A 10,595-nucleotide genomic window follows, 5' to 3' on the forward strand; every position below is an offset into this window, starting at 1 on the left:
TACAAAAATGGATTTTGGAGAAATGGCTAGAGATTCTTGATCGTTTTGACATGGTCTAAAACTTTGCAGAAGAAAGTTTTTTCAAATTCTTCATAGACTTTGAGATATTTAGCATAGACCTGTGCTGACTGGTTGTTTACTACAGTAAATAGCATGTGGTTCCAAGGCACTAGTGGCTTTCATCCTAACAATGTACATGCCCTTATTCTCATGCATTTGAACATGGTTTTGGAGTGTCAAATGCTCAGTTTTTGAAGGTTTTAACATGCTAGAAATCTATCCTGAACTGTGGATAGCAAGCATCTATTACTTCTTGAAGCAATCTATGACATTGGATAGACTAAGTATCTATGGACCCTAATTATGGGCATATGTATGTTGGATGTTGTATGAACTGAAAAGAGCATTGAATGTTGATTTTTGGAGCTGAAAATCAATTGCATTGACATGATTATTTGTTATACATGAACATTATAGGAGTTATATGACATTGGTTCTTATAGACAAGGCATGTATTAATGTCCGTATGATCATGTCTTGGTCTCTACATGTGTTGGCATATGTATGCTATGATTCAGGAAGCTTTTGAGCTTGAATTGCCCTTATTTTGGCTGCGTATTGGCTAACTATTATCAGTCAGAAGGATATTTGACATTTGTACTTGTTGTACATGTACTATAGTGTGCCTGAAAGGTCATGTATGGAATCCTACATGTAGTGGCAAATGTCTAGGATGTTTTGGGGCATGTTTGACACATAAATATCTTTGTTTTGACTGAGAAAAGGATGTTGGGTATTTATTGGTTGCTGATTGCAAACTGTATGTTTCTCTACTATCAGTAAGATTGAATGTACATAGGGTATGCGGCAACTACATGCTCTATGAATTGGTTGATGTACCTACATGCTACGCCACTTGATTATGGATGTATCTTACATGCTTGTGGACTGAAACACTATGATTTTAGCAGGGATTTTGTTGCAAAAAATTGTCATAAAAGTTGAAGGCTGAATTTGGTTAGTAAGACATCTTGGTTTGTGAGGAGTCAGGCATTGATTAAAAACTCTTTGTTGCAATATGGCAAATGCTCAGGGCACTAATAACATCACCCAAACTGTTGGTGATAAGCTTGATAACAAGAACTTTGCACTATGGAAGTTCAGGATGCAGAATTTTCTAATTGGCAGAGGATACTGGATTTATGCATGGGGGTTGAAGTTGAACCTGAATAACCTGAACGGAATCCAACACAGGATCAATGAAGAGCTCATTGACAATGGCCGAAAAGAGCTAGCAAAGTACTACATTGGTTCTCTTTTGCATTTATGATTCAATGGCTATTTAGATTACCAATTGTCATTCCCCAAAAGATGCTTGGGATACACTCATGAAAATTTATGGTAATATCAAGCATGCAAGGAAGATACAGCTTAAGCAACAATTTAATAATATATCCAGAAATGGTAGGAGCATTCAAGCATATATGAGAGCGATAAAGACCATAGCCGACCAACTGGCTAATATTGGGTCTAGTGTTTTAGAGGATGATATGCTTGCAGTGACATTGAATGGGCTTGGCAAGGAGTAGAACCCCCTATTTGATACTTCTATTTCTATAAGAGTAGAACCCCTTAATTGAAATAAACCGCTTGCATTACTGCTACATGAAGAAGTAAAGCTTAGTCTTAACATAGGTTTGAGTTCATTTCAAGGTAGAGACATTGTTCTCTACTCTAGCCAGTGTGGTAGAGGTGGCAGAGGCCTTAGTTCTTTTCGAGGTCGAGGAGACACTTAAAATACCTATGGATAGAAAAACAACAAAATGCATGGAATAGCTTGAATATGTAGGACCTGCGAGGATTTGGCGACTTTAGAGGCAGGGGGAGATCACCTAGAGGCAAAGATGGTGGACCCTGGCAGTCAAATGAGCAGTCTAACATGGACAAATGCTATCATTATTGTGGCAAATATGGGCATATTGCCAAAAATTGTCATAAGAAGCAAGTAGACATGAAAGAAAAAGGAAAAAAACATGGAAATTAGGCATCTTCCAGTGATGCTCAAGATGATCAAGGAGACAGGTTGTTTTCTATGCAACATGTATCAAAGAATATGCCTAAGCAAGGTAGAGATGAGAAATGGTACATAGATTCAGGGGCCCCTAATCATATGACACCCCATGATACCCAGCATGATATTTAGGATACAGGTGTGGTCCCATTGTTTATGCCTGATGGTAAGAAAAAGAGTCTACATTATGTGCTTCATGTACCATCGATCACTAAAAATATTTTGTCAGTTGGACAAGCAAAATTTGCAAGTTAGATTCAATAAGGATGGATGCTTTATCGAGGAATATGATAATGGCTAAAAATTGGTTGCTAAAGACAAAAGGAACGGCAGAATATTTACATTGGATGCATCTATTCCGAAATTGAAGGCATCCATGTTTACCCATGATGATGGAGTTGTACAAGATGTTGAAATTTGGCAGAAACATATTGGCCATGTAAATGTTCAGAAGCTGAAATCTATGTAGCAAAAGGAGGTTGTACTTGGGTTACCTAAGTTCAAATACAATGATCTTGGACATGTATGCTTTGCTTGTCACTTCGGGAAACAAGCAAGGTTTCCTTTTATGAGACATGTTAGGAAAAGTTCTTGTCCATTGAAGTTAGTACACTTGATGTATGGGGTCCGTCTCATAATGCTTCTTTTGGTGGTGCTCGATATTATGTCTCTTTCATTGATGATTTTACCAGATACATATGGTTGTACATCATGAAACACAAAGGTGAGGTGTTTAATGCTTTTAAAGACTTCAAAAAGCATGTCAAAAATGAACTGGGATGTTATATCTCATGTTTAAGATCAGATGGAGGCGGAGAATATGTATCTAGAGAGTTTGACAGGTATCTTGTCAAATATGGTATAAAAAGATAGCTTACTTGAAATTATACACCACAACAGAATGGTGTAGTAGAGAGGAAAAATCGTGTGCTTATTGAATCGGCAAGGGCAATGCTTAATGAAAAGAGTTTGCCAAATGCTTATTGGGATGAAGCAGTAGTTCCTATTGTTTATGTGGTGAATAGAACTCCTACAGCTGGGATTCATGATGTAACTCTTTATGAGAAGTTGTATGGGCACAAGCCTGACATTAGGCATCTTAAGGTCTTTGGCTACATTGCTTATTTGCGTGTTCCTAATGAAAAGAGGAAGAAATTGGATCCAAAAGCTATCAAGAGTGTTATTCGGAGTTATGCACAAGACAAGAAGGCTTACAAATGTTATGTATCGTCCACTCATGAGACCTTGATTAGCAGAGATGTAGTTTTTGATGAGCTAGCTTCATGGTATGGTAATCCTATTGCAGCGGTTTTTTACGGATCAACCAGCACTACTAATGCTGAAAATTCTTCTTTAGCAAGTACTTCTATAAGTGGTCCTATAGGTGATGCTTCATCTCTATAGTTAGTCCTTGGACAAGACGGCTGCGTAATTGTACTCCTACATCCATTGACGTGGATATGTCAGTGAGGGGGATATTGGATAAAGGAAAGGAAAATATGTTTGATGATGTGGCTGGTTTGCTTACAATAGGATATGAGTCACCTGTCAATGATAGTTTGGACAGTGAGTTGGGAATACCTTTAGTTATGAGGCCTTTTGTAAGGCATAGCAGGTATGTGCTGCCTCATGAGAGGCAAGCTCAGAGTGAACAACAGTTAAGAAGGTTTGAAAGAGTCAGAAAACTAGTTGATAGGTTGACATATAGTGGATATTCAGCACGTCATTATTCTTATATGACTAGAGTAACAAGTTTCAAAGAAACTACAAAGTTTGATGATGTAGTTTCCATATGAGAATTGGTGTGCTACCATGGATGAGCACTAGCTAAAAATGAAACATGGGATTTGGTCAAGTTGCCTGAAGGCAAAGTACCCATTGGCTACAAATGGATCTACAAAGTAAAATGCAAGTCAGATGGTTCACTAGAATGGTATAAAGCCAGGCTAGTTGCAAAGGGATATGCACAACAATACGACTTGGATTATGAAGAGACTTTCAGTCAAGTTGCCAAGATGGCAACAGTGAGAATAGTCGTTGCATTGGCAGCATCTAAGGGCTGGAAATTATGCTAGATGGATGTTAAAAATGCTTTTTAAAATGGTGAATTGCTTGAAGAAGTGTATATGGAGTAGCCTGAAGGCTATGTTCATCTTGATTTTCCGACATATATGTGTAAGCTTAAAAAAGCTTTATATGGGCTAAAACAGGCACCGAGAGCATGGAATGCTTGGATAAGTAGATATTTACAGCAGCATGGATTTCAAATAGCTCATGTAGATCACAATCTATTCACGAAGAAGACAGATCATGGTTATGTTTTTCAAGTGGTTTATGTAGATGATCTTATCATCATTGGAGACGATGATCAAGGGATTGCTGAAATTAAATCATTGCTACAAACTAAATTTAAAGTTGAAGATCTTGGAGAGCCGAAGTATTTTCATGGGATTGAAGTTATACCTACACTGCAAGGTATATGGCGATTGCAAAAACAATATGCTCATGATATGTTGCAGAAGTATGGCATTACGGAGTGTAAAGCTATGGATACACCCTTGGATCAAAATGTCAAGCTGGCAATTGATGTTGGGACTGAAATAGAGAATGTAACTATGTATAGAAAGATGATGGGCATCTTGATCTACCTTACTATCACTCATCTTGACTTGAATTATGCAGTGGAGCTGATCAATCAATTCATGGAGAAGCCTCGTAAGCCACATCTAGATGCAATCAGGAGGATTATGAGGTACGTGAAGAGTGCCGCGGATTATGGGCGGTTTTATGAGTATGGGAAATCCCTTGACTTGACAGGTTACACTGATGCTGATTGGGCTGGTTGTGCCTATGATATGAGGTCAACCAGTGGTTATGCATTTGGTTTGGGTAGTAATATGATCAGTTGGAGTAGTAAGAAATAGCCTACCGTTTCTTTGTCTAGCACAGAAGCGGAATATATGCGTACATCATTAGCAGCATGTGAAGCAGTTTGATTGATGAAACTGCTGAATAACTTGGGGATACAGTTGGATAGTAAAGTCAAATTGCATTGTGATAATCTTAGCTATGTGATGTTAGCTAGCAATCCCATCTATCATGCTAGATCCAAATATATCGAGGTTCATTACCATTTCATCAAAGAAATGGTACTTGTAGGGCAGATTGACTTGTTGCATGTGAAGACCGAAGACCAGGTAGCAGATATCTTTACCAAATCACTTGGTAATGAGAAGTTTATCTACTTTAGACAACTACTTGGAGTTCAACAGTTAGTTTGAGCTTCAGGGGGAGTGTTGAGACTTCAAGCTCAATTGCTTATATGTATGTGTGTGTGACTGACATTACCTATTAAAGTTGTGTCCAATTGTACTCATGTGTGGGACATTAAATAAGTCAGTGTTGATCTAACCACACTTAGTCATGGTTAGTGGTAACCCAGTTGTACTATCTCTTTCATGTCAATAGAGATTGAATAATGAAGATGAATGAGATGAGCTGACTGCTCACTCTTTGGCTCCACTCTATCTCTCTTATCTTTGAACAATATGCACGTAATACATACATACATGTGTGTGTGATCACGTACATAGAGATTTTGTTAATCATACATTATGGGCATATTGCATCTAGTGTAGCCATTCTAATTATCTAAGTTTGTACTTTAGGATTATTCATCTATCATGTGCATGTCTTGCACCTATAGAATGGGGTTTTAATTACATTTTTGCAAAAAACCTCACATTTTCCTAAAGGAGAGGTCATTACCCCTTGAATTTTGTGATATCCAAATTTTCTAAAAGGTGCACCTTTCTCTATACATGATGTGGGCTAGCTTGATTTAGATAATTAGAGGGGAAATCAATTGGAGGCTCTTTGTGATCACTAATCTTCTTTCTTACATTTATGTGGTCTTGTGCACTGATGTTGGGTACTTGCACAAAGTCCACAAGATAGAGACAATACAAGAGTACTAATGAGCCCAAGAACATCACTATGGAGCCAAAAAGCCAAAATAATAGAGAAATGGCCAAGTAGAATATACGAGAGCCAAAGGAGTAAAGGATGGCTCCACGCTCAAGCAAATTAGCAAGATAGTTTTCACTAGTAATATGAGTGTCATCTAGGTGGGTGTCGATTGGGATGTTCACCATGTAATTAACATGGTTTAGAAACCTTATGCTTTGGGTATGGCATAGAAATGCAACCATGAAGCACATTAGGATGGCAAGGGATTTGAGACTCCCGAATACACCTTGGTTCTCACCACCACCACCTACTAAGGGTGGTTGCCTTAGAGTGTTCGTAGCCAATGTAAAGTAGGTGGCCAATCCTGTTGTCAAGATCACACACATTGTTGCCATCAAAGTGGATTCCATGATGCTATTACGGATGGTTTGGACTGCCAATACATTTTTCTTATGGTTCTCCTATACAAGAGAAAAGAGAAGATTAGGGGAGTGATGGAGACTAGGAACTTGTGAATAATAAGTAAAGATATTGTATCAAAAGAACATCATTTACCAGCATACTCGCAAAATAATTTGGTGATGAATTATTATTGACAAAAGAGGCATATCGAATAACATAAGTATTAGTATCTCTAGTTGTAATTCATTTGGATTGCAATCATCATTGGCAAAGGTGAAAAATAGCATCACATCTGACTTTTTTGGTCACAATTAAACATTCTTTGATGAAAATAATCAAAAGGATGACTATTGTAGTAATGAATAACCTTAATCACTCATTAACCTGCTAAAGAGCGATAGCAACAAGGAAGTGGCCTTCCCCCCTTTCTCCCCCTCCTCCTAGGCTCCTCCTCTTCGTCTTCTTCTTCTTCTTCAAAGTCCTCTAACATTAACCCAAAGCCCACTAGCACGTACCCATGTCCTACTTGCCCACCCCTCTCGCTTACTCCCGGCATCCCTCCGTCTTCTTCTTCTTCTTCTTCTTCTTCAAAGTCCTCTAACTACTAGCCCAACCCCCACTAGCACCTACCCATGTCCTACTTGCCTATCCCTCTCGCTTACTCGCGGCATTCCTCCTTCTCTGCCACCCTTCCATGCACTCCCATTATGCTTTAGTTTTAAATCAATAAGAATAAGCTAAGTAATAAAACATTGCTACTAATATTGATAATTGCACTTAATGATTGGATGTCATTAAAATAAAGTTATTAAAGCATTTCATTATATTTAATCATATATAATTTAATAAGTATTACTAAATAATGAAAACATATTCATATCATATTAATGTTAATATAATAACATTAAATTTTATCAAGCATAAAATGTAGATATAGATCAATTTATGTTTTTATTATCAAAGGGCATGATTAACGTAATGATACATAGTAAAACATTCATTATACATAGTTTAATAATATAATCAAGTATTATTTAATTTAATTATACTAGAAATATATATATAATATGTCAAAATAATATCTATGTGATTATGAATTACACTACTTAAATTTTTTAAGTGCATAATTTTGAAAAAAGAGAGAGTAAAGAATGGAATCTTCAAGCCTCCCAACACACACACACACACACACACACACACACACACACACACACACACACACACACACACACATGCATGCACGCATGCACGCATCCCAAACCACGTTGACGTGAAGTACTGGAAGTGTCTAGGCACATAGAGTCTAGGGTATGTTATTATAGTGGTTTTCGCCCTAGAACTAGAAGAAGAGATGGAAAGAAATGATATAAATGTGTGTGTGTGTGTGTGTGTGTGTGTGTGTGTGTGTGTGTGTGTGTGTGTGTGTGTGTGTGTGCATATCATCTCTAGAATGTCACCTTACAATCCATGACAAATATTGATATTGGTGCAAAGGAATGTCCTAATACTTGTAAGAAGTACAAGCCTAACACCAATGTGGAGCACCAAGAGAATCTAGGAATGGAGTGCCTAGTATGTTATTGCCGATCCGAAGTAGTAGCCTAACACTTATGAGAAGTACTGGTGTGACACTAATGTGAAGTACTATGGAAATCTAGGAATGGAGTGCCAGTATGTTTTTTATGGAATGTGAAGTACTTGGGAAATCTAAGAATGGAGCGCCTAATATGTTTTTTATGGAACCTTCAACTTATGTGTTGCTAAGGTTGGAAAAGACCCCTTGATATATCTAATTTAGGATTATAGTGTAAGTAGGCATAGAATGTCGAAATCTTCCCCTTACGCACGAACACTCCGTGAGTTTGAAGTCTAGAAGTTCCCTTTTGAAAAGTTCACATACCATAAACCCCCAACTGAGGGCTAAGTTGTGCTCTAGAACTCCTCATGAAGGGCCAAACTCACGATGAATGTTACTTAACTGCAGTTAACTTTGTGACGAAGTATGACAGAAGGAATGCCTTACGCGCAGCATCTCTTGCACCCACAGCCTTCTGGCCCTCTGGTTCACACCCATGGCGGTTTCGTAGGGGGAGCGCTTGACCTTGAAGAAAAGGAAGGCATGGTAGCCCAGCAGCATGAGGACGGCGGAGGGGCCTAAGATGGCGTCGACGGCGGCAGGCGTGACCTCCATGGCTGGAGCGCGGCGAGAGAGAATGAGAGAGAGAGAGACAGAGAGAGGGCGAGTGCTCTCTTCTGATTCTCGGAGTGTTCCATGTATATACACACACACACGTCCGGATTGTCGTTAGTCATATAAATATAACAATTTTGTGAGGACGTAGTGGGACACTACCGCATAATCGAGATGCATTTACATTTCGTCACTCTCCACTTTAAAAGTTCATTCGGGCAAAACAGCTCACGGATAAGAATCAGTTTGTTTACCGAATTCTATTTACTTCTTAAATGGCCTTATATCCTCAGCCTTCCACTTATACTGCTTTTGTGGCGTCTCGACCTTTATTGAATTTTCAATATTGCATCTCCTCACATAACTTGGCATCCAATTGGCAAGTTATTCGTTTTCTTAGCGTAATGGATGCTTTTTGGATAATTACACTAGACGCTTTACACCCAATTGGGAACAAAAGCTGCCTCTTCTACTTTTGTGACGGGAATACAAGTTCTTAGAAGTTACATGACAAATTTTAAATCACGCTCACACACACACACACCCCACCCCACCCTCTCTCTCTCTCTCTCTCTCTCTCTCTCTCTCTCTCTTTATATATATATATATATATATATACTAGGCGCTCCGCGCCTAGACTCGCCCTGACGCTTCGCACCGGGGTGGGCGCGATTTTCGTGGCGAGGGCGGGTGCTGGACACGTGGCACCCGCCCCCGCGTTTCTTTGTGGGGAGGTTGGGGGCTGCCACGTGGCACCCGCCCCTAACCTCCCCTTAACTAATAGTAAAGATATATAATTACATACTCTTGAAGGGGCATTTTTTCTTTTCAAACATTCTTGCCAATCTTTTCTCCAAACTTGTAAGCCAACATACTTATTTGCGAACCCGAGATCAATATTAGAGAGGGTTGGTTAGAAGACCACGATAGCAACAAATGTTGAAATGTCTAAGAAAACACAAGCAACTAAGATTGATGCTTCAAAGGGTGACTTGGCTTGGAGACAAACACATGGGTGGAACATGACATTGTGGCTCATAAAATAGCATTGAATAGTAGTAGTTCCTCCTAGAGACAAATAGTGGTCAACAATAGTAAGACAAACCTATCTATTCGAAAGCTTACTAGGATTCTAACATTGAACATGTTGCCTTGACATGTGAAGGGGAGGATTACATTGACCCTAACTTATTATGCATTCATGTTTAAAACATCAAGGAAGATAACCCTTGCCCCTCATGGAATGGTTAAAGCATAATGGCCTATTACACATTGCCTACCCTACATGCCATTCTCCATGTACAAACACTACATGTGAGCTAATAATGGAACCATTTTGAAGATTCCACTCTACAATCTTACGACGAGCATTGTGGACAACCTCCACCATGTGAATGACCATTATCACTGGGCTTCGCAACAGTGACGAGAGTACCAGGCAGAGGCTTCTGCAAAAAGGAAGCGCAGAAGAAAGGCTACTACATGGAGCCTTCCACCAAAATGAATCGAACAACTCGTAAGGAAAGCGTAGAGGAAAGCCACCCTGTTAGAGGCCCAAACAACACACTCCTCTTGGTTCTGCATGGCCACTCAGAGCAAGAAATAAAGCTCCTTGCAAATTTCTTAAACAAGGAGGCCCAAAGAGAGAGAGAGAGAGAGAGAGAGAGAGAGAGAGAGAGAGAGAGAGAGAGAGAGAAACGATGATGATGATGGAAAGCCCTAGGAAGAAACGGAACCTGGCATGCATCCGCTCCCCAACATGGCAATGATGACCCCAACAAAGATGAATCAGGTATTTTTGTAATTGTAGCAATTGGTAGACTTTCAACATGGAATCATATATTTTACTCTCATGCGCTAATAGCCCTATGTCATGGCCCAAGGCTCTGCCTATCAAATTTCTCAAATATTTGACCAAAACAAATTGGGAATATATAGGCTGCAGCATTTTGCCCATGCAAT

At 39.1% G+C, this 10,595-nt stretch overlaps 1 protein-coding gene across 2 annotated transcripts; it reads right to left on the reverse strand.

Moving 5' to 3' along the window:
- Nucleotides 1-3,949: 3,949 nt before the first annotated feature.
- LOC148027708 (uncharacterized) lies at nt 3,950-8,718 on the reverse strand. Of its 2 annotated transcripts, none has more exons than XM_087689412.1 (2): nt 8,466-8,718; nt 3,950-6,501 (listed from the first exon to the last, which is right to left on the reverse strand). In XM_087689412.1, the coding sequence occupies exons 1-2, from the start codon at nt 8,631-8,633 to the stop codon at nt 5,887-5,889; spliced, it is 783 nt and encodes a 260-aa protein (XP_087545538.1). In that variant the 5' UTR covers nt 8,634-8,718; the 3' UTR covers nt 3,950-5,886. The 2 variants fall into 2 exon arrangements, with proteins under 2 accessions (XP_087545538.1, XP_087545539.1); XM_087689413.1 differs by having other exon boundaries at nt 6,266-6,404.
- Nucleotides 8,719-10,595: the final 1,877 nt, after the last annotated feature.

This window comes from Lygodium microphyllum, chromosome 12 (genome assembly GCF_053477565.2).
Source record: "Lygodium microphyllum isolate KBCC chromosome 12, Lygodium_microphyllum_v1.1.10, whole genome shotgun sequence".
NCBI classification, from domain to species: Eukaryota; Viridiplantae; Streptophyta; class Polypodiopsida; order Schizaeales; family Lygodiaceae; genus Lygodium; species Lygodium microphyllum.

Bases quoted from the DNA above. Each gene is read 5' to 3' on its own strand.
- LOC148027708 (XM_087689412.1), bottom strand. From the start codon at position 8,633: ATGGAGGTCACGCCTGCCGCCGTCGACGCCATCTTAGGCCCCTCCGCC. The intron at 6,502-8,465 runs GTAAGGCATTCC...TCTCTTGTATAG, and splicing joins GGGTGCAAGAGATGCTGCGC to GAGAACCATAAGAAAAATGT.